This window comes from Fukomys damarensis, unplaced genomic scaffold (genome assembly GCF_012274545.1).
Source record: "Fukomys damarensis isolate Sample0158 unplaced genomic scaffold, DMR_v1.0_HiC HiC_scaffold_39, whole genome shotgun sequence".
Taxonomy (NCBI): Eukaryota; Metazoa; Chordata; class Mammalia; order Rodentia; family Bathyergidae; genus Fukomys; species Fukomys damarensis.
In genome coordinates, this window is record NW_022900951.1 from 43,932,192 (window position 1) to 43,957,354 (window position 25,163).

The following is a 25,163-nucleotide window of genomic DNA, read 5'->3' on the forward strand; positions in this document are numbered from 1 at the left end:
AGCCTATTGATGCCACCCACACCCAGGGTGACTCTACCATCTTCAGTAAGTCAATAATCCATTCATACCCAGAACTGTGCAGAACTAATATGCTAGGCATTTCTTTTATTTTAATTGAGTTTATTCTATATTTTAGGTATACAGTACAGTTATATTCATTATTGGAATCTTGTACCTTTACATGACAGGTCTTGGTTCTCATTTTTTCCCCTTGTCCCTGCCTTCCCTTCACCCCCTCCTCCCCCCCCATTTACAAACACTTTATTTCCATCTTTTCATTTTCTCACATTTTTTCCCTTATTACCCTTCCCCTACCCATTCCACCTTCCCTACACCTTTAGCCCTTTTCTTCCCATTTCACAATGTCAGTTATCTCATTAGGACCTTACATACTATTACAGTTTATTCACACCAGAGAAACTATTTAGTATTTACACATATGTGACTTATTTATTTCACTTAGGAGTATATCCTCAATATATATCCATTTTCCTATCAATGAATCTAATTTCTCATTCTTTATGGCTGAGTAGTATTCTGTTTTGTAGAAAAACCACATCTTCTTTATCCAGTCTCCAACTGATGGGCAAATGGGCTGTTTCCAAGTTTTAGGTAAACTGTGCCGCTATAAACATGGGAGCGCATATATCACTGTGGTATGATTCCTTTAATTCTTTTGGAAAGATACCCAGCAGAGGGATGGCTGGGTCAAATGGAACCTCTAGTCCCAGCTCTTTGAGGTATCTCCATATTGATTTCCATAGTGGTTGCACCAGTCTGCACTCCCAAAAAACAAAGGAGAAGGATTCCTTTCTCCCCACAACCCCGCCAACATTTGTTATCGGTTGATTTCTCGATAGCAGCCATTCTTTCTGGGATGAAGTGGAATCTCAGTGTTATTTTCATCTGCATCTCTCAAAAGACCAGTGGTGTTGAACATTCTTTCATATGTTTATTTGCTGCTTTTACTTCTTTGTCTGAGAAATGTCTATTCATTTTGGATGCCCATTTTTGAATTGGGTCTTTATATTTGGGGGGATGATTGTTTTGAGTTCTTTATATTCTAAATAGGCAAAGAAACAGATCTAAGGATCAGTGGAACAGATTGGAAGACATAAAAACAAATCCAGATGTACTCAGCTACCTCATCTTCGACAAGGACTGACCATCCTCAGTGGAGGAAAGATAGCCTCTTTAATAAATGGTGTTGGAAAAACTGGATTTCAACCTGCCAAAGATTAAAACTGGACCCTTATCTTTCACCATGCATTAAGTTAAAATCCAAGTGGATGAAAGATCTAAATATTAAAACAGAAACAGTAAACTTGCTGGAAGATAAGTTAGGCAGAACTCTTGAAGACACTGGCATAGGAAAAGATTTTATGAACAAATCCTCAGTAGCACGGGAATTAGCAGAAAGAATCAATAACTGGGATCTCATCTTACTAAAAATCTTCTGCACTGCAAAAGAAACCATCAAGAGAACTAAGAGACAACCTACAATGTGGGAAAAAATTTTACCAGTTGCCCCTCAGACAAAAGACTATTATCTAGAATATATAAAGAACTGAAAACAACCAGCCCCCCCCCCAAATACAGGCATTTCTTATTTAAGGTGACATCACAATTAACTATCACAATATTAGAACTAAATCTTATTTTCCATCTTATCAAAGAAGTGCTATTTTTATCGATTTATTTTCATATTTTGATGATTCTTTAAATGTTTTTCCCTGTAATTGTATTTTAACAGTTTGATTGTGACGTATTCATATTCCAAGCAATTCATCCATTTAAAGTGTACAATTCAATGGTGTAAGTATACTTACACATTAGTACATCTATCACAACTGCCTGATTTTTGAAGCACTCTTATCGGCTCATAAAGAAACCACTATCCCATTAGTAATCAATTCCTATTGCCCATCCATTAGAAGTTAGTCCTCATCTCTCTTCCCCCTACTCTCACTGATTCACTTTTGTTCTCTATAGATCTGTGTATCTAGAATGTGTATCTTTTTGTGTCTGTCTTCATAGCATAATTGTTTTACAGTTTGTCCAGGTGATAGTATGTACCAATACTTCCTTTATTTTTATTACCAAATAATATTTCATTATGTGGATAATACCACATTTTGTTTATCTAGTCACGAGTGGGTGAACATTTGGGTTTTTTTCTACTTTTTGGCTATTGTGAATAAGGTAGTGAACATTCACGTATAAGTTTTTATGTGGACATCTGTTTTTATTTCACTTGGGTATATACTTGGGAATGAAGTTGCTAGATCATATGGTGACTTCATTCTTTTGTACACAGACATTCAGTTGTTTGCTCCAACACTTTGCTGATAGAAATTATGTCTCCCACCCCCCATAATTGTGTTGCCATCTTTGTTGAAAATTAACTGTAAATACAAGAGTTTATTTCTGGATTCTCTAATTTATTCCATTTACCTAAGGGTCTATCTTTAACCAAGTGCCACAGTTTTTTTTTAAATTTTTGAAATCTACACATAAAAATATCACTGTAGCTTTGTAGTTAGTTCTATAATTGGAAAATAAGTTCTCTATTTTTTCCTTGCAGATCATTTTAAATTTACTATTATGTTGGGGATATAGACCTAAATATGAGGCACAGGTCAGATTTCCATGGTTTTTTTTTTTTGGAAGATGAATTATAGCAAAGAAGGACGTCAGATAAGTTCTCAAGAGCCTGAGAGCTATAGCCTTAGCAAGATTACTCACATAATGGATCTAATCTAATTAAAAACAGGAGCCTCAATATAGGTGTACATTTCAAGCTGTAGTGAACTAGGGTCATTAGTGAATTTACTTACCTGAACCCAAAATAATACTGGAGCCTTGGTTTCTGAAGAAAAATCTCAGTTCTAGAAGTTCTCAGGATAGATTTTTTCTTAGTCCTGTGAAAATTCTAGTGACCATTTCCCATGTAGACTTTTCTAACTTGTCACTACATCACTTGAGGAAGATCTAGAATGTTCCTCAGGAACTAGGAATAAGGCTAGGGTTTTGATGGCCTGTAAGCTGTCCTTCTTGCCTCCCTATCAGCCTTTTTATTTCCCAAAGAGACTTTATACATGTCTCTTTGAATCACTTGCAATGAATGACAGCAGTCTGCTGGAAATGTAGACTACCTCTAAGAGTTACAGAATTTCTGCTTGTGTCTTATAGATTGCTTATTACTCAGTGACCCCCCTTTTTCCAGATTACTGCATGAGCATACAGCTTGAGAAAAGCATATGTGGAGTCTGAATAGATATATAGCTTGTTGCCTTTTCCTAATATCAATGCGTGAGTAAGAACTATTAGCTCTGCTTGTTTGTTTAGTTTTTATTGTTGTTGTAGTCATTTTTAGACAGTGTCTTACTGTGTAGTTCAGGCTGGCCTCAACCTCACATCAGTTCTCCTGCCTCAGTCTTCTGATTCCTGGGATTACAGACACGAGTCACCATGTCTAGCTATTAGCTCTGCCTTTTGAACAGAGGTCAGTTGCCTCAATAACCAGTTGTGAAATGACACTGCCTTTTGATATCCTTCTTGGAAAAAACTACTTCCATCAGTGAACCACATGTCCTCAGGTCCTAGAGGGGCAGGTCACTGATGTCTTCCCTGCTTGCATAGGTCTGAAGGGTAACTTATTCACAAGAGTTGCTAATTTCTGGGCCTGTAGACATCAGAGAGGCAGAATTAAAAGTAGTGAAAGTTTTTATAATAACTTCAGGGATGTCTAAGATCATGGTCTGGTACTTTGGCAGACTATTTCCCTGTTAACCACAAGTGACCTATTGTTTCCAGAATAGCTCTGACTTGATGGGGAGTCAGAACTTCTGGTCTCTTTCCTAGTCTTTGGGTCAAGACACTGAAAGCAATTCCTCTCTTTTCTAGTATGTAGAGAAATAAGGGGTTTTTTTTTTCATCAGCTATTCCATTATATCATGCAGCATGATTTACGTGTTGGCTAATAAGGTGAGGGCATAGTCTCAACATGTAGAATCTGTTTTGGCTTTTCCAGAATTTGAAAATTATCCCCAATTTTGCTAGTAAATATCTTCCTAGTAAGGTAGTGGGACACTGTGGGACAATTAGAAACTTGTGGTTAAACATTTACTCTTCAAAGTGACACATCAGAGAAAGAGTAAAGAATCTCTGACTAGGGCTTGTTTTGACCCAACTATGGATATAAATCTACAGGAGGATTTTCCAGAGAAGTAAGCCAAACACTTTACCCATGTCATCCTGTGTTACCCAGAGTTTCTCATAGAAGATGATAATATCCATGGATAGGAGAATGGTAGGTTCCCTTGGGCCTCTTCAGAACAGGAAATGAGGGTTTTGGCTGGCCTAGACCCACTCTGTGAGTGAAGACAGCGAACCCTCCAGTGCCATGAGCCAGGCACATTGGGTACCTGACACTTGGATCAGGGCCTGAATTGTGGCTTGGTGCAGTCATGTGCCCAGTGTCCAGTTTTCTTGTCCTTTATCATCCTTTTGTTTTCCCTTACATGATTTGAGTGAGTTTAAAGCACTGTCAATTACAATAGCTAAAATTCTAGTTTTTTGCCTTTGCCCCTTCTCCTGATTCCCATTGTTGAATATAGAAAAGGTCATGTCCAGCAATTGAGTCATAGGTGTCTGGTGTCCTATCTGAAGTTTCCGTACTTTATGTGAAGTATCTGGGGCCAATTGACAAATGAAATGATGTCCTACCAGTGCCTCTCTCTCCCTGGAAGATGGATCTGTTTGTATATTTATGAAAAACTTCTACTGATCAGCTGTGGATGACAGCTGGATTTTTCTCTTTGCCCTAGAAATAGATTTCTCAATATACCATTTTATCCCTATGGTAAGAGCAGCTATCATATCAGACATCATTTTTAGTCCCTCACTAGTATTATAGTCCCAGTTTGGTTCTGTTGAAGGGAGAATATCCTCACTGGGGTGGTTTCCTTCCCTTCTTAAAGCATATCACTTGTATGCATAGTTCTTAGGTTCTTGTAGGATTCTTTGTCTTTTCAAATGTGAGGGTCAAAGTTTGAAATCCATCTGTAAATTTATAAGGATCCTTTGAAAGCCAGCCTAGCTGTTCTTTGCAAATGAAGGGACCTGAATTTGAATATTTCTTTCTGCTCCTGGGAACTGTCTCAGGCACAAAGGAAATTGTGAGAGGAGCAAGAAGCACCACTCTAAGTACATCCTGCAGTGCTTAATGCTGTCTGTGTGCACCCAATGAGATTTAAGGCTATCTGAGAAGCATGATGAAAGGGCCAAGAAATTCTGGCTTCCTCTGAGGTACTAGGCTTTGGTGCAGTTCCTGAGTCCCTTGGAGATGAGACTGATTTTTTTTGTACCAGGGATCAAACTCACGACCTTGTGCTATCACTGAGCTAAATCCTCAGCCCAGGACTGATTTATTGGCCTCGTGGTAAAGTCAGTGGAGGCTTCAGTGTGTGGTTAATACAGTTTCCCATGGCTCATTTTGGGGCCTATATATAGAGACAACTACATCTCAGATCCTTAGGATGGTGTTCCAAACAAGAGGAGACCCATTTTGAGCCCACAATGCAACCCTTGTGAGACTCAAGTATTCCCTAGATAAACGTCTCTGAAGCTAGGGACAATGCTGGTTTTCTTCATAAAAACATAGAGAAAGCCTTGCTAAGGGATTTTTGTGTCCATACCAGGACCCAGTAATTCCTTAGGAAGAGGGAAGTTGAACCAATTGATAGCTGTACTTACCCTTCAAAACTCCTATGAGATCAGGGTGGAGTTGATTCAAACCTGGACGCTGTTAGCCACTTGATGGATTGGCTTAAGCAAGGTAGATTCACTTGGGAAACAATAATCCTCACAATTTTCCTGATAGTAAAAACTTGGGTGCTTTGTTTAAAAGCTGGTGAAAAGTTTTTCCCACATTGCGGGTTGTCTCTTCACACTATTGATTGTTTCTCTTGCTGTGCAAAAGCTTTTTAATAAGAAGAGATCCCACTTGTTGATTGTGCTAGGTCATGGGCAACTGAGTTTTTGTTTGTTTGTTTTGTTTTGTTGAGACAGGGTCTCACTATATAGTTGAGACTGAACTAGAACTCACTATGTAGCCCAGGTTGGTCTTGAACTCAGTGTTCCTCCTGCTTCAGCCTCCTGAGTGCTGGGATTACAGGCGTGTGCCACCATGCCTGGCTACTGAGGTTTTGTTCATAAAATCTTTTTGTTTTGTTTTGTTTTTGAACTCAGGACTTTGCACTTATGAGGCAGGCAGTGGAACCACTAAGCTAAATCCCCCTTGTTCATAAAATCTTTTCCTACACCAATGTCTTCAAGAGTTGTACCTAACCTCTTTCAGCTGGTTTAGTGTTTCTCTTTTAATAGTTAGATCCTTAATCCATTTCTTTTTGTTTGTTTGTTTGTTTGTTTTTTTGAGACAAGGTCTCACTATATAGTTGATACTGACCTGGAACTCATTATGTAGCCCAAGCTGATCTCTAACTCACAGTGATCCTCCTGCCTTAGCCTCCAGAGTTCTGGGATTAAAGGCGTGCACCACCTTGCCCAGCCAATCAATTTTTATTTTAGTTTAGTGCATGGTGAGAGTTAATAGGTCTAGTTTTAATCTTTGGCAAGTTGAAACCCAGTTTTTCTAGCATCATTTATTAAAGAGGCTATCTTTCCTTCAGTGAGGATGGTTGACTCCTTTGTTGAAGATGAGGTGGCTGAGTATGTCTGGAGATGTTTCTTCATCTTCTAATCTATTCCACTGGTCTTCGGTTCTGTTTCTTTGCCAGTACCATGCTGTTTTTATCACAGTGGCTTTGTAGTATAGTTTCAAGTTGGGGATTGTGATACCCCCTACCTTGTCTTTGTTGCCTAGAATTGCTTTTGCTATTCTAGGTCTCTTCTTCTTCCAAATGAATTTTTGGATTGTTTTCTCAAGGTCTGTGAAGTATGCTGCTAGGATTTCAATTGGGATTGCATTGAATCTATATAGCAGTTTTGGAAGTATGGCCATTTTCATTATGTTGATTTTTCCTACCCAGGAGCAAGGAATGTCTTTCCATTTTCTGATATCTTCTTCAATCTCCCTTTTCAGAGTGTTGTAGTTTTCAGAGTAGGGGTCTTAGATTTCTTTCGTTAGATGGATTCCTAGTTATTTCAATTTTTTTGGATGCTATTGTAAAAGGAATTGTTTGTCCCATTTCTCTCTCAGTGAATCTGTTTGTTGTATACAGGAAAGCTATTGATTTTTGTGTGTTGACCTTGTATCTAGCTACTTTGCTGAAAGAGGATTAGAGGTCCCATTTGACCCAGCTATCCACCTACTGGGTATCTTCCCCAAAGAATTAAAAGGATCATACCACAGTGATTTATGTGCACCCATGTTCATAGCAGCCTGATGTGTGATCGCTAAAACTTGGAAGCAGCCAAATTGCCCATCAACTGGAGACTGGATAAAGAAAATGTGCATTTTTTTCCCAAAATAAGATGGAGTACTACTCAGCCATAAAGAATGAGAAACTAGAGACATTTATAGCTAAATGGATGCACATTGAGGCAATACTCTAGGTGAAATAAAATGGACACGTGTAAATACCAAATAGTTTCTCTGTTGTGAGAAACCAAAAGTGTAAATAAGGACTAGAAGGTATAATAGATCATATAAAATAGGAAGAAAATGGGCAAAGGGTAAGGGGAAGTGGGAAGGGTAGGAGAAAAGAAATATGGGAATGGAATTAACATAAGAAAAAGAAAAATGGAAACAAAGTCTTTGTAGATAGGGAGGGGTGGAGGGTTGAAGGGAGGGCAGGGGATGGGGAAAAATAAGAACCAAGATTGATTATGAAAAGGTGCAAATTTCCACTGATGAATGTCATTACTTTGTATAACTTAAATGTACCAATAAAATTAATGAATAAATGGGCTAGAGAATTGAACAGATATTTTACAGAGAAAGAAATACAAATGGTCACAGATATATGAAAAAAGTATTCAGCATCTTTGGCCATTAGAGATACACAAATTAAAACAACACTAAGTTTCCATCTTACTCCAGAAAAAATGGCAATCATTAGGAAATCAAAGAATAACAAGTGCTGGTGTGGCTGTGGTTAAAAAAAAAAAAGAAGAACTCTCCTTCATTCTTGGGAATACAAACTAATATAGGTATTATGGAAATCCACATGGAGATTTCTTAAAGAATAGAAATTCCATTTCTCCCAGCTATTCCTCTGCTAGGTGTCTTCCTCAAAGAGCTTAAGTCATTGTATTACAGCGATACATGAATAACAATGTTTATAGCAGCACAATTTGTAATAGCTAAATCCTGGAAGCAGTTTGTTTATCTATTAATGAAAGATTGGATAAACATAATGTGGTATCTATCTATGTATCTATCTATATATAATGGAATACTATTCTGCTATAAAAATGGCAAATTTGAGGTATTTGTAGGAAGATGGATGCACCTGGAAAATATATTGAGTGAAATAAATCAGACACATATGCTTAAATACCATATGGTATCTCTCATTTGAGTCAGGCAAAGTAGAAATGCAGAAAATTATAGAAAGGGACAAGGGGACATATCTAGTCCAATACGGAAGTGGTCCAAGGAACAAGGATGAGTGAGGAAGAGGGGAAGAGGAAATGAGTGGAAAAAAGAGTTGCTATGTACAGAATCCTAATAACTCCAATCAATATAAACATTATATTCCATAACATGAGCTAATAAAAATAATAACAACTATGGAAAAGGTGACAGGGGACCCAGGGAAGGAGGGGAGAGGGAATAGAAAGGAGAAAGAGATTAGAAAAAGAATGAGGCTGTAATATGTACATGTAAACACTCTCCAAGACGATTGAAAACTGTGAATTACAAACATGTAGTAATAAAATACATTTTTAAAAAATTGAAAAATGTTTTAAAATACACTTGAGTTAACCTCTATTGGCTGTGAGAAAAAACATGAAAGGGATCTAGCTCAATTTAAAAAAAAGGAAGAAGCTCACATGTTCCTATAATCAGAGGCTTAGCTCCTATCTACAAGGGTGAGATTTCCATGAGATCATGAAGCCATTTGAAACATGGTGGATATATGCACTTCTGGGGATTTAGCTAAGTGGCACCGCATCTGCTTTGCAAGCACAAGGTTCTGAGTTCAATCCCTGGAAAAAAAAAAAAAAAAAAAAAGGATGGCCAGTAACCTGAAAAGACAAATTGACAGCCAGTCATTTGATCAGACAAGATGGTGACCCTGACTATTATAGCATCCTGAGAAAGAAAATAAACTGGATTAGGCAGAGACCAAGCTAATTTTCCAAAATAATAGCAAAATATCATGGAAGGCAAACATGAGGACAAAAGGGTATAATAATAGGCTCTCTGTGTAGTAAACTTATACTGGCAGAGTGATCACAAATGAGAATAGGAAGAAAAGGGAGATAAACTTGAAGTGGGTCAGTTAGCCTCCTATGGTTGAAAGAAAAACATAGAGGCCATGCTTTCCCCTCCCCAACTCCCACATGGTGGAAAAAGCAAGAAACAGTTCCTGCTACCATGAGGAAATTCTCCTGAGTTCCCTAGCCTAGGGGAGACAAACAGGGAAAGAATTTAAAAAATACTTTTGTGATATTTTAGAGAGACACAAACAAACAAAAAATTTTGTCCAATGGGCCTCATCTGCTGCTTCTATCTGACTTGCCAAATTTGCGATCGCTTTTTGGGGTGCTGGAGTCTCCTTCTTGAGGTGATTTCTAAATTCTTTCTGTCCCGAACAAAGAATTGGTTAAGACAAACACAAACAGTAGCAAAATTCTATTAAAGCTAGACAAAGAAACAGGCTCTGCAGAGCAAATTTTGTCCAAGTAAAAGTAGGAAAAGCAGTACAGCATGAGGGTGGGCCACCATTCAAGAGAGAACACAGTGCCCCCCCACCAAAATATATATACTGTCACTTTTGTATCATCCACTCCTCAGGCTGACATCAGGTCTACACCATTGTATGAAAAACCTGCTTGAGTTCTTGGGAGAAGTCCCCATGCAGGGTTTTGGGAACTATGTGCGTGTGTCCTGGGGTTGTATAATTAACAGGGCAAACCTACTTCCCCAGCCATCCTTGCCATACCCTAATCTCTGGTCCCACCACCTATTATCAGCAATTTAGCTATGGAACCTCCATGGTCCATTTACCTCCCAAAATTCCCATCTCTGATTGCATGAAGCTCTTTGGAGGACATCTAGATCCAAGCTAAAACAATATCAAGAAATGGGGGTCATTGCTGTGACTATACCTGATCATGTGGTTCAAAAGTTTTGCAGGAAGAATTTGGAAAGGGCTGAAGATGCTGAATAGAGAAGTCTTAGAATGCTGAAAGCATAGTAAGCCAAGTGATGGGGCATTTTGGACAGAGGGAGATCAGATTGCTAATTGTTATGTATACGATAAAGGGCAGGCTCTGGAAATTTCTGTTGGAAACAAGATTTCACCGGTAGTTAGATTAGAAGCCGTATGTGTAACACCCTGGCAGAATATTTGTCTTTATTTTTCCCGTGTCCTGAGACTTTGCAAGGTTGTGGATAGAGGAAATTTCAAAGCAGCCCAACACTCAGGCTGTGGTATGATTACTGCTGACAGCTTTTAGCCAGATCTACAATGAGAACTAGGAACAAATAGCAGATGTAAAATGTTTGTAGTTTCATCAGAAAGGAAGGCATTGCAAAGTTAGGACCATGAACAGCATGGTTGCTGAAAAGATCAGCATTGAAAAGAAAAAAAGTACTTTGTATCAGAACAATAGGAAAGCTGGCTTGAAGACATCCTAGGAATCAGCAGGATCCCACCTTCAGACTCACAAACTCAAGGGTGCAAAACTTTAAAGCTTTCATTTCAGAAGAGTCTCAGGACATGCTTAAGAAGGGCCTCCTAGGGAATTGGTTCCCCAGGATTCATTTCACCCTATTCAGCCATCCTGGCACTCAGCAGCCACTGCAGCCTGGCTACGATTTAAGCTATTGGGTAGCCTTGGTGTCATCCATATGGTCCTGTTTTTTCAGGCATGCAAAATGTAAGAGTTGTGGGGTCAGGGAGCCTTCCACCCAGATTTTAAAAAGGCTCATGAAGCAAGACAAGGAGCCTCTGACAGCACAATGTGTGAAGCTGTGAGAGTGAAGGTGAAGATGTGGTAGAGACCCCAGTAATTTGCAAATGCCTTTTGCTGAAGCTATAGATGATTTTCTGGTTACTAAATCCAATAGATAGCTTTCTGCTCTGACATCACATGGATGTCTTTTGCTACCTTCCACGTTGACATCTTTTCACTCCTTTTTGACATTCTTTAGTCTTGGGTTCCGGGCCATTGAATTTTTCTGGTTCTTTCATCTTTCTGACCATCCTTTTCTATCTTCATTGCAGTCTGTTTTTCCACAATTTTCTCCTCAAAAGCTGGTGTTTCCTTGGTGTCCAGCTTTAGTCCTCTGAGTTTTAATTTCCCTGCATTATCTTAGCTATTCACATAATTTTAATCACTACCAAGCCATTGATTTTAAGACCTTATCTTCAGCCCAAACCTATGGCCTTATATCCAGGCTTATACTTACTTTCTGTTGTACATATCCACTTGATTCTCATATAGTCACCTCAAGCTTAACATGTCTAATACTGAGTTTTTTTCTTCTTACTAACATGGTTCTATAATCTTTCTCTTTCTCAGTCACTGTCCACCTAGTTCTCCAAACTAAACACCACGTAGTTCATAAACTCTCTTTTCCACCACTAATAACCAAATAATAAATCAACCATACTGATCATCTTTACATCCTATCCCTAACTTTAAGCCACGAAATTTATGTCTCAGACTTAACATGTTTCAATTATGACCTTATTAGAGACTGACCTCATTAAATCTTGCTGATTGTACCTCCCAAATATTTTTGAAATTGGAATTTTCATCATGTTTCCTCCTACCACTTTCCAGGTTTGATATCTTCTCTGTTGCCCCTATTACTGTGGCAGTTTTGCAAATGATCTGCCTATTGTCATTTTTTCCTTTCAAATTCACTTCCCATACAAACCCCAAAATGATTTATTCAAAATTCAATTTCAGAATTACAATTCTGAGATGGTTAAGCATCTGCCACCCTTTGAAAAATTTGAAAATTAAATAGTAGAAGGCTTATTGAGAAGAACCAGAATTTGAAGAAGTTACAAACCTATGGTAAGATTCCCATACGATTCTTCTGGGTTTCCCTGGGTTGAAATAACTCAATTGGAAAGGTGGAAGTGAGCACTGGTACAGCCAGAGAGCTTCTGTAGAGTCTGTCTAGTTCTGGCTTAAGATATGAGAGAGGACGGATTCCTTAAGCTCAGAGAGAAGTGTGTTAATTCCATTTATTTAAAAAAATTATCTATTAAACACTTACCATTAGTCAGCCACTCAGTGGCCCCAACAGGGAGGGGGCCTGCAATCTCTAGTTGATGGAGCTATTGACACAACCTATTGTTTATTAGTCTCTCTGTCCTCCCACCAGTGGTCTCTAGATGTGGCACAGTTGCAGAAGTGATAAATTTCCGGAGGAAAGAAAGGGAAAAACCAGGAACTAAGTAATACTGGGCAGAATGTGGATAGGTAGATAGGAGTTCATGAAAATTGTATATGTTCCAAGATATGCACCATCAAAATAATCAGTAGCACAGGAACTAGTACAATCAACAACTGGGATCTTGTCTTATTAAAAAGCCAAGCATGGTGGCGCATGCCTGTAATCCCAGCATTCGGGAGGCTGAGGCAGAAAGATCGCTGTGAATTCCAGACCAGCCTGGGCTACATAGTGAGTTCCAGGTCAGTCTCAACTACATAGTGAGACCCTGTCTTAAAAAAAAAAAAAAGCTGCACTGCAAGAGAAACCACTAACAGATCTAAGAGACAACCTACAATGTGGAAAAAAAATTTTTATTAGCTTCTCCTCAGATAAAGGACTATTATCTAGAATATATAAATAACTCAAAAAAATCAGGCCCCCAAATATAAAGACCCGATTCAAAATCAGGCATCTGAAATGAACAGACATTTCTCAGACAAGGAAGTAAAAGCAGCAAATAAATATATGAAAAAATGTTCAACATCACTGATCATTTGAGAGATGCAGATGAAAACAACACTGAGATTCCACTTCACCCCAGAAAGAATGGCTGCTATCAAGAAATCAACCAATAACAAATACTGGCAGGGTTGTGTGGAGAAAGGAACCCTTCTCCATTGTTGGGAGTGCAGACTGGTGCAACCACTATGGAAATCAATATGGAGATACCTCAAAGAATTAGGGTTAGAGGTCCCATTTGCTGGGCATCTTTCCAAAAGAATTAAAAAAAACATAGCACAGTGATATATGTGCAACCATGTTTATAGCAGCACAATTTGTAATAGCTAAAACTTGGAAACAGCCCAAATGCCCATCAACTGGAGACTAGATAAAGGAAATGTGGTTTTTCTATAAAATGTAACACTACTCAGCCATAAAGAATGAGAAGCTCGAGTCATTCTTAAGAAAATGGATGCATGTCAAGGCCATACTTTTAAGTGAATTAAATAAGACACACATGTGTAAATACCAAATAGTTTCTCTGCTGTGAAAAACTAAAAGTGAAAATTGTATAACTGTATACAAATTGTATAACTGATAATGTGAAATAGGAAGTAAAGTGCTAAAGGTGTAGGGGAAGTGGGAAGAATAGGAGAAAGGAAATAAGGGACAAGAAAAAATATGAGAAAAGGGAAAAATGGAAACAAAGTCTTTATAAATAGGGGAGGTTGGAGGGGGTGAAGGGAGGGCTGGGGTATGGGGAAAAAATGAGAACCAAGATCTGTCATGTAAAGGTACAAGATCCCTATGTTGAATGTAATTGCACTGTATACCTAAAAAGTACCAATAATTTCAATAAAAAAAGACAATCTGCTCTAAAACACTTATGAAAAGGATTCTTTTATTATTTTAATTATTTATTTTTTTTGTTTTTTTTGAGACAGGGTCTCACTATGTGGTTGAAACTGACCTGGAACTCACTATGTAGCCCAGGCTGGTCTTGAACTCACAGTGATCCTCCTGCCTCAGCCTCCCGAGTGCTGGGATTACAGGCATGCACCACCATGCCTGGCTATGAAAAGGATTCTTAATTTAGAAATGAAATGATACCAGAAGGCAACTTGTAACATAATGAATGAAAAAATTACAACAGAATGGTAAATTTCTGGACCATCATAATATTCTCTTGAATATTGTAAACCATGTTTGATTATTGAAAGCAAAAATTACACTTTAATGTGGAATTTTAAGTTTATACAGATGTAATATATAAAACAGTGGTAGCATAAAGTGGGGAGGGCAAAGGGCAAATGGTAAAGGCAGAGGATTTAACTCAGACGGGCAGCATGTGCACTAGGTCCTGAGTTCGATCCCCCGTATCATAAATAAATAAGTAAATAAATAAATAAATAAATAAAATGGCAAAATATTCATTCTAGGAAGACCATGAACAGTATATGTTATTTCATACAGTTAAAAAATCATATAAATAGATGTCACAGGCACAATAGAGATGTTAAAATGAGATACTCAAAAAGTTCAGATAATCTGAAAGGATGCAGGAAAAGGAAAACAAATTTTAAAAGGCCAGATAGAAAATAAATAAAGTGGTCATTAAAAAGCCTTATCTAATTAGAAAGAATTGAAATCATATATAGTGTGTTCGCTGATCTCAAAAAATTAAACGAGATAATAGGAAAATAATAGTACAATCTCAAAATATTTGGAAAATAAAACATTTTTATTCTGTTTTTTCTTTTCTTTTTCGTTGTGATGCTGGGTATTGAACCCAGGGAGTAACACATTTATTAACTGATCAGTAAAAGAAACTGAAAATAACTCAAAATTCTTCAATAAGAGAATGGATAAATAAACTGTTGGATATATACAGCATAATACTAACCCACAATAAAAAAAGAACACTATTGATTCAACACAACAACTTGAAAGAGTCTGAAGGGCATTATGCTGAGTTAGAGTTGGTTTCAAAACGTTACATAGTCTATTATAATCCTGTAGGAACGAAACCACAGTGATGAAAAATAGATCAGTGGTTAGGGACAGGGCTATAGAGGAATAATATAAAGGAGATGTATGGGGTAGTAGAAACTGTTCCATACCCTGGTAGTGTTGGTGTTTACATAAATCTCTCCACATGTTTAAACTGAATGATTCCCTACAGCCAAAAGGGGGCAATGTTATTATATAGTAGTTTTAGAACTAGCCTTAAATTTCATTTCTGATAGTGCTTTATAGTATATAGGGTGCAGTGAATTATTCTTAATCTGGATCACAGGGCCACTGATGGTAGCTCCTTGACGACAGAACCGTTTCCTCCATAAAACCTAACAGTGCAGTTTTTAGGGTGGTAGACTGAAATTTCCTGAATGTCTTGAATGTCACAAATGGCTCATTTCTAAATAAGAGACCATTTCACCCTAAGTCAGTAAAAGCTGAGATCTGGATGTTTACCTGGGTACACACTGTAGATAGCAAGAGGCAGATGAATCTTCCATTAACCTAATTAACCTAAGTTGTTTGTATATCAGGCCAGTTGTAACTTGAGGGTCCACTGCATTTCCAGACATGATTGTCCTGAGTTACAGCTATGTTTTAGAATTCACCGTGGTAGTTCTTTTAATATTATGATAAATTCCAAGGGCCAGTCCTGTGTTGTTGTATCCCCTTGCCTGTCATCCCTAACTGCATGTGGCTTGTTTAGAGCTTGCAGTGCTACTCAAGTTCACTCCCCATTTATACCACCATTTAACTTCCCCCATGCCAAGGTAAATGATGAGGCAGTGGTGTTAATTATATGTATCCATTTATTGAAATACTTTAATAAGCAACACTTTATTAACTTTGAGGACTGGTGTTCCATTCTGGGGGGAGGAAGAGGAACAGGCACACTTTGTGGACCTTGCTGTTTCTTCTTGTTGATTCCATGACTACTCCCAGCTTCCTCCCACAACCAGCCCTTGGCCCTGCTGCTTATTTGCAGGGACTTCAGAAAACAAAATTCACAGAACAGGAAAAGGACAGTGGATTACAGATTAGCAAACAAATAGACAAAGCAATTCTACAAACTATATAGCTAATCAAAGTCTGTTATAGGATGAAATGGTATAAATGAGTTTGATTGCTTTGGTATTAGTTTCTATCTCTTGTGAAACTAAAATTATTCTACTTGCTTCCTGAGAGATGATGTTGATCCTACTGTTTCTTCTGGTCAATCTTTAACTTTTTAGCTAAAGGGTCTTTTTCAGATAGCTGCTTACCTCCTGTCATATTGGCACCAGAAGCAGTTGGTAGCAGCTCAAATTTGTTGGCATTTTCCTTCCCCACTGTTCTTCTGGCCAAGAATTACCCATCCAATCACTTCTTCAGAGAGTGCTACCAAAGATGCAAGCAAACCCTAGAGCTTTGGTTGTTAATGGTTTCTGAATATGTTTGAGATGAACGTTTGGCGTAAGCAATTGTGTTGCTACATGTAGTTAACAATTAAGTCCCGAAGGAAGCTCATGCTCCTAGGGACTAAGGCAACTCCCTTGAGATAAGGATCACTTTTAGCTTCCTTTCCAAGCAAGTACATGCAAGAACAGGTGCTCATCAAGCAGTTTTTCTTTTCAGGAAGCAACTGGTAACTAAGCTATTTAGTGATTTAGGAAGCCGCATCTGCTCTTGGGCCACATCATCTATCAATTCTTTTCCATATTTGGTTCTAGCCCCAAATCCTAGTAGTTTCATTCAACATCATTCTGACTCAGGGTGGGAGGCAGGGTAGATGAAAGAGAATTCAGATGATACAACAGAACAACAGCAACACTATAGTGTATACAGTATTTCAGCAAAGTAAGCACAAGAAAAGGAGTCCTACTATAATTGACTACCATCAGTAGTTTACAAAGTATAAGACATAGTCCTGCTTAGTCATTACCAAGAAAAGGCTACACTTTCCCAGGACTTACTTCTGTTTCCTTAGTATTTCTCATTTGGAAAAGTTCCCTTTTGGAAAAGACTCTTCTGAAAAAAAACATAAATTGGTTCCCAACTTTGTGAGTGTGTGTGTGCAGATGCTAATTCATGCAGCCAAGGAGAAGCCAAGTTGAGCTGCAATGGTGACCTTCCTAATTTGATCTAACATCTCTTCCTGAGAAGAAAGAGTGATGCAGGAAAAAAATCAAAGACCTGGCAATAACACACTCCCCACTTAAATACATATAGTAAGCTAAGATTCTTATCCTTAAATAAGTTTAAAATGTCTCCTGTCATACTTTTCCATTGACTTTCTTCTTTAGTTGTAGAGCTAGGACTCTTTTGTTTGTTTGGCACAGCAATTAGTCATCTGGGGACTATCCCCTTGTTAGTATTTTTCTCTTTACCCCTGCAGAGGTGGAACACAGGAAGCTGGTTTAAGTAGATTAGGCTGGTGGAATTCTAGAGTTGAGAACCAGTTTTAACAGACTGGATTGTGCACCTTGATGAACCAGACATTGGATAAAATTAGGTAATTGAGCACACTATATTTGTCTAACAAATGGGGAGAGACCAGTTCTCTGGCTTTCTTTTGATAAGTGGGAAGCGACACTCAAAGGTATGAATTGAGGGTGGAATAGAAATGAGAGGAAAAGCAGAGAAAGCCTCTCTGGGCATTGGGGCTTGGTTAGATTTGATTGACTTGGATTAGACATTTAAAATATTTGAATTAGGATTTGGAACAATCTAGATCTAGTTTGTTTTTATTAGAAATTTGGAAGAAGAACCATGGGGAAGTAAAGCCTTTTAGCCTTAGTTTCCCCAGGCCCATATTTTTTCTGATCACTCTGAATACCCCTCCACACTCAAGGGAAAGGGGCATGATGGGATAGCTGAAGGAGACTTGGGGACTGACTCAGCATCTTGTCCAGAAAATTCAGGCCAAGAAAGAGCTTGTAAAGAAGAGCTTAGTTGGGACTCAATTGTCAGGCAGTCTCCAGCTCTGGTATTTATATCACAGAGCTAAAGGTCTGGTTGCTCTGGGTAGTCTTTCCTTTGGGGGAAGGAGCAATGGTTTGAGGCAGTTGCTGATGTACAGGGTAGGACAAATAGACCTGAATAAGCAGCATGCCAACTTAGCCCCTTCTCTGAGCCATTTATATTTTTGTTCCCCTATCCGTGGCCTGGCTCAAAATTTTAAATAGGCATCAGAATCAGCTGGCTGTAGGTAGATTCCAGCTACTTCTAAGATACTAAAAATGCACCAAAGATTAGACGCTCCACCAAGAATTAGGGCAGTTGGTGGAGGCGTATATGTGTGTAAGGTATTAGGGAATAGTGAAGGATTCCTGGATTAGCACAATAAATTAGAGGGTCACTTAGAGGTCGAGTTGTATTTTCAGTTCCTGTAAATATAAATCTATATATCTATATACATATTTATGTCACTATACATAATCTACACTGCAGCACAGCGGCAAAATATCTAGGTAAAAAATCCAGCAAGAATGCAGGTGAACACTCCACAAAATTATGCAGACTAAGATCAAGGCAGTAGGAGGGGAGCTTGTATGGCTGCCATGGAAGGTGAGTTCCATGAATGGGCCCACCCAGCCACCAGAGCACCACCTGGACATGTGTGAAGATACTACACGAACACATGGAAAACCAGAAAGGATGGGGGCAGAGGGGGAGGGGAGAGAAAGAGAAGAGGACAGAAGAGAAGAAGAGAGGAGAGGAGAGGAGGGGAGGGGAGGGGAGGAGGGAAGAGATCATTTAAGAGGACAAGACCCCAGGACCTAGTTCTGATTTTAATGAGCCAACTAGAAGAAATATCCTAAGGTTTGAAGTTGGTAGGGAGTGGGGGAGAAACATCATCGAGCCTGGCTGCTCTGCCCCGTCTTTTCATCTCCACGAGGGTCTGCCATTCATTCATTCATTCTTTAGTGTCAAGAGTTTCTCTGCCAGTCAGAAAAAAACCATTCCTAAACTCCCCGATGAAGTGAACTCCCTTGAGACCTTCGTAGAGCCACACAGAGCTTATCCAAGTAGATACCATAGGTGCTCGAGATGCACAAAGAGAAAGAGAACTGAAAAAGACAACTCGAAACAAGAATCTTTGGCCGATGGAAACATGTAAACCTCTAAGGAGATTTGATTAAGTTCAGGAGAAATGTACTGGTTTAAAGAACTGGAAGGTCTTTCTTGGTGGTGCTCATGCTTGTTGTGAAATAGTGTACTCCAGCCTGTATTAGGGTTTTGAGTGTTTTTAGTAGAATTCTAAAATGTGAGTTCTTCCAGCTTTCAAGGGCTAATGTTGAGATATTGATGGTGTTGAAGGATCATCACCCTTTGCTTCATCTTCATGACTCCTCCGATGCCACAAATTACCTTCAGAGAAAACCCAAATACAGAAACGAGGTTAGTACTCTGTCAGATGCCCAAACCCCAAAGAGAGCAGTGTATGTTAGGAGACAGGCTGGTTTGTTCATATTGTACCATCTCTGAAACATCAGATATCAGGTGACCCAAACACAAATAGGATGAATTCTTAGAACCCGATAATCTATGGAACTGCTATTGACTCCATCAGAGTCTTCAGAAATATTCTTAAAACCTACAGCCTCCTAACTGGCAGATTCTCAGGGAATCAAAATAGATCATACCTGAGAAAATACAGTTTGGTCCAAGAGATTCTCTCTTGGCATCTGTGCAAACCCTTGGTTCCTTAGAAATAAAACAGACTACTATCTTCTAACCCTGTTTTCCTATGTTCATTACTGCTACGTCTCTTAAGCTTTCAGATTGTCTAGGCTCCAAATTTATGTTTGTTTGTTTTTTGTTTTTTTGGTACTGGGGATTGAACTCGGGTCCTTGCGCTTGCAAGGCAGGCCACCTAACTGCTGAGCTAAATCCCTGGCCCTTAGGCTCCAAATTTATGAAAGATCATGATTTGGTGTAACTGACAATTCTTAAGAGAACTGTCTTTTGAATCCTACTGACGTGTCAACATTTCTTAGGACCAATTTTGAAGAATAATTGGATGGAACCAAAATTTAAGCAATAGAATATATAGAAATTTCATGTTTCTATAGACTTACTATAATGGATGGGGGGGTGTTTTAGATAAGTCACAGAACCTGTTCCTGACCCTTACAAATGGGTCAGGCAGTAAAAAAACTGCCTGACTGCATTTTTCTTTTCAGCTGTCCACTCACAGGGCAATGTTCTTTCTCATGTTCTCCCCCTACCGGTGTCCATATCACTTTATAATTCAAACCTTGTCCAATACACCACTTGGAATTACCCAGTCTTGGCTCTCTGCGGGCTTTTCTATCACTACCATGCCTGGGAACATTTCTAATGTTGTTCTAGTGGAGGTTGCTGCTTCCTGAGAGGTAGTCTTTTGGGGGATCTTCATGACCCTTATGCTCGGGGAAGAGACTTACCAATAAAATGGTGGAATCTTCGGCCTGATTTAGGTTTGTATTCCTCTTGCAATTTCTTTTCTCCCAACTTGCGGAGCTTAAATTTCAACCTGAGGCTTCTGCTGTCAGCATCTGAAGATTTTTCCTGAGAAACAATAGCAAGAAGAAGATCAAAATATTAGTTACCTGACATCCATAAGTAATTCCTAGAGGCCTGGAAAAGCGATGGACAAGAATGATGACAGAAAACAGGCAGAGCTACTCTAGCCATGTATGAGATACTTCTACTCACTGGTCATATATCCCACGAAAGGAATTTGCCTTTACCAGGAGCCTACTTGATGCCTTGCTAGATACTTCAGTAAATAGTCATAGAGCCTCAGAGAGGTTAAAAAGTCCACCTGAGGTAATGTGGCTAGGGATTGGAAGTGTAAGATTGCTAAGTCCACTGCTAGGTCATATGGTACCTCTGCATGAATTAGAAAAGGCACCCTTTCTTCAGACATACAATTTACTGAGCACCTACTAACCCCCTTAGCCAAGTGCCTTCTTATAGGAAAGACCCTGCCTCCCAGCCCATCTGCTTCCCTACCAGGACTGCAAAGGTGGCTTATTAAATGAAGCTCTTAATTATGAATGTGAGTTTCTTGCTGTCCAAATTATGTAGGCTCTGTAAGTCCGGCTCAACCCCCCAGTCTTTGCTCCTGCTACAGTGTTCTGACTTTACTACTAGTCTTTGTAAGACATATTCGGAGGCTAACTTTGTTGTTATAAAATCCAGCCAAACATATTCCAAGCAGCTTTAAAATAACATCTTTTGGGGATTATTTGTACCTCCATGTTATACCCTGTTGAGTGAAGGGTATAAATCTGTCTGCTTCCTCTTCCTGTTCTTATTCCCACTTACTCTGTCTCCCCTAGTACTGCTCCTGGCTCTAATATATCAACCTGCAAAAGTGCCTTTTAGGAGCAACCTTAAGAAGAGGCATGGGACCTTCCCCTCAGGCAAACCCTGAGAAAGTCCAATGAATAACTGAGTCTCATTCTATTTCCCCCTAGCAAAGTAGATCAGAGTCTTCTGTGAGCAATACTGGTATCAAGTGAATAAGCAACATCATCCTGGCTTTCTTTCAATCCGCTGTCTTTTTTATACCTTCACTTCTGTGGATATACTGGCACTCAGAAAAGAGCTTATGTCACAGGCCAAATAGATTAACATATAAAGTGGGATCTTGGGGTATGGACTGCGTTTTTCTCATGTCACTCAATATCCAATCCATTTTCCCATTTCAGGACTTTGGTGAGAGACATGCACTGGGTAATGATGGAATGGGGTACAATGATACTTTGCACCCTTTGTCTAACAATATGTTTTCTTCATCCAGGGGCAGCTTCAGGACCTTGAAGCAGAAAAGGCCTTGGAAAGTGCTTGAGACATCAGCAAAGGCACATGAGAAAGTTATTACATTTCTTAAGACCTGAATGTGTATGTGACTTTTCTTCAGAAATGGTAGCCTGGTTGCTTCACTGGTCTAAATACACCTTGCTTATACGCATATAACTGGTGAATGGAGCCAGAACACACGCATAATGAGTGTGTATGGGAAAAGGGATTGCCACAGGTTGAAATGATTGATTCTATGGTAGAAACATTTGAAGAAAAATCCTGCCAGACCATAAATAGTATAATTTACCTAGTGATAAGTGGGCATCTTTGGGTCATTTGACTTATGAAAAGGGACTATTATTCAATCTTTGGAAATTACTCAGAGTTGTTTTAAAAATGGCAGCTTCCCTACAGCTAAGTTGTAGCCCCTGCTGCCATGCTCAGTTTTCTTTTAAGCCACACCCCTGCTAAGGGGTGACACTGATAGAGCCCACTAACTTCTCAGAGGGGCAGATAAAGGAACCAGTGGGAAGAGATGATACTTAGAGGATTTATCTACCAGTATAGTCTGGGATCCAAATGTTTAGAACAGATTTTGGCTGTAAGCACTTGTACGGTCATGCTGGTATGTACTGAAGGAAGTTCAGTCCTGACAACAGTGATGTGCAGGGAGTGGGCAGGCTGAGGCTAGGGAAACAACATAGAGAAACTCCGATCTTTCGTATTATTTCTTGATCATCTCTTGCTACTAAGTGGCTCTTCATTCTATTTATGTTTCCATGGTCATCTCCTTTTTTTCGTTCTCTGCCTTGTTCTGTTCACTTGTGATGAGATGAGGAAGAGGAAGCTCCATTAAAGTTAAAGTTGAAAGCTGCCCCTGGACTCCCTCAGTCACCTCATTGTGAGCCAGGCTGGAAGGTAAGATATCAAGGAAAAATTCTCTCTTCCCTTTATTTCGCTCTCCAAGTTATGTACCTCTGGAAATATGATTGAATTCATCCAGTTGATCTCTGATAGCTTTTCAAACTCCTCGTTCAGAGCATCCAGAACAGTTTGTAGTGTGGCTTCATCCTCAGCATTTCTCAACTGGTACAGACAGGAAAAACAGTGAGTGTCCATATACCAAGAACCCTGCATTCATAGGCTCTTGCCCTCTCCCCTTGTCCCAGTTTCTTTTAGTGACCAAGAAACCACAGAGTGACAACTTGTATTGCCTTTGGCCTATCATCAGTTCTTTGGTTTCTTGAAAGCAAGATCTAGCTACAGACAGCTCTCTTCTTTCTTAACAGGGAAAGCCAGGAAACTGACAGGTGGTGGGCACACTTTGGGGCTGGGCATACTCACTGTTTGGTAAACAAAGGCATTTTGTCTACTGTCATTTAACACGGAGTTTTCTCCCTACAGTTTAGGGTCTGGGACAAGGTTTCTGGAGCCATCCCAGGGTCCCACTAAAGAACAGCTACTAGGTTTTGAGCACATAGTATATGCCAGGCACTATTAATACATAATTTAATTCTCCATTCCCAATAACCTTATAATACTTTACAAGGTACTGTTCTCATTTCATACATGAGAAAGCAGACTCAGAAATTTAGTGCTCAAGATTGCATGGTTAAACAGAAGCCAGATCTGTTTAACTCAATAACCTACCTTTTATACAACATTATCCCAGAAAAGGACATGTGCGGTGGCCACATGTAGCGTGGCCAGATGCTGGGAGGAATTTTTATTGCACACTTACTGTAATTTAAAAGCTACTTTGTGAAGCAAAGAGAGGGTTACAGAGAGACTGGCTCAAATTTTCCTTTCCTGGTAGAGGGTCTGCTTCCCCAGGCTGTGCTGTAGCCCCTGGCTATTTGCTTTTAGTAATTAGATAATGAATTCTAAATGGCTTGTCCCACAGGTTCATGAAAGCAAACTTAAGTGCTCTCTAGTAAACCTTAGTATCCAGATGCAATCTGTACAGTGCATGGGAGACTAGATTCTCTTGTGAACATCGCAAATTCAAAGAACCAAATTCTAGACCAGCAATACAGAGGAGATCATTCATGTATGACAAGCCAATAAGTTGGGGACACAGAGGCACATTGATATACTCAGCCCTGACAGGCTTACAGCCCACCTAGCCTGGCCCCATCTTTCCTCCCGACCATGCACTCTACTCTCTCTCTGGCATGTCTGTGGCTTCTTGCTGAGTCTGCGTCCCTTGCTGGTCCAGCCTAGGTAGAAGTTTATCAATTGTCACAGTTAGGTGGCAAGTGAATGATCAGGGGATGGAATGGGAGGTTATGTCCAGTTAGGATATGATATGAAGGAAAAACAAGTTAGGGCTGACAAATACGTTCTTTTGCTTTACAACTAATAACAGAACAATACAGGGTGATTCAGACACATAAGGTAAATGTATGCCCAATAAAGGAAGTAAGAATTATTTGTGGGGTTCAATTCATCAGACATCTACAAGGGAAACAACAAAAATATGAGAAAAGGAAAAGATGGAAACAAAGTCTGTAAGTAGAGGGAGGGGTGGAGGGGTGAATGGAGGGCAGGGGAATGAGGAAAAATAAGAACCAAGATACATCATGTAAGGGTACAAGTTCCCGATGATGAATGTAACTGTACTGTATGCCTAAACTGTACCAATAAACTTCATGGGAAGAAAATCTAAATCCCCACTATAGATATGTCCCCCTAAAGGCCCATATGTTAAAGGCTTAGTTTTTAGCTTGGCACTATTGTGAGTTGGTGGAACCTTTCAGAGATGGGACTTAGTGGGAGGTCTTTTGGTCATTGAGGCATACCCTTCAAGAGGTAGCAGGGTCCCAGCCTGTCTTCTGTTCCTTTTTATTCCTGGCCATGAGGGGAGCAGCTTTGCCCCACCATGTTCTCCCCACTGTGATGTGCTGCCTCACCACAGGCCAAAGTAACATAAACAACAAATCATGGACTGACAACTCTAACAAACAAACAAACAAACAAACAAATCTTTTCTCTTCATGAGTTGGTTCTCTCAGGGTCTTGTTACAGAAACACGGAGCTGGCTAGGGCCAACACTGAGCTCCTTACTGCCCTCTTTCTTCAAGGGGAGGAATAACAGCCCTTGAAATATTGGCAAAATGCCTCTCCTACCTGTAGGATAGCAGTTTTGGAGATAGGTGGTCATTCTTACTGCTGCCTGCCTTTTAGCCTCATTTGGATATGTGTATCTCTCTCTCTCTCTCTCTCTCTCTCTCTCTCTCTCTCTCTCTCTCTCTCTCTGTGTGTGTGTGTGTGTGTGTGTGTG

General features: G+C 39.4%; 1 protein-coding gene across 1 annotated transcript in view; it reads right to left on the reverse strand.

Moving 5' to 3' along the window:
* Positions 1 to 19,192: 19,192 nt before the first annotated feature.
* Positions 19,193 to 25,163, reverse strand: part of Dgkk (diacylglycerol kinase kappa) — a 134,282-nt gene continuing 128,311 nt past the window's right edge. The window contains exons 26-28 of the mRNA XM_010606296.1: positions 22,856 to 22,966; positions 20,515 to 20,638; positions 19,193 to 19,456 (exon numbers count right to left, since the gene is read on the reverse strand). Coding sequence (XP_010604598.1) covers positions 19,377 to 19,456; positions 20,515 to 20,638; positions 22,856 to 22,966 — 315 coding nt within the window. The 3' untranslated portion in view covers positions 19,193 to 19,376. The remainder of the gene's footprint in view (positions 19,457 to 20,514; positions 20,639 to 22,855; positions 22,967 to 25,163) is intronic.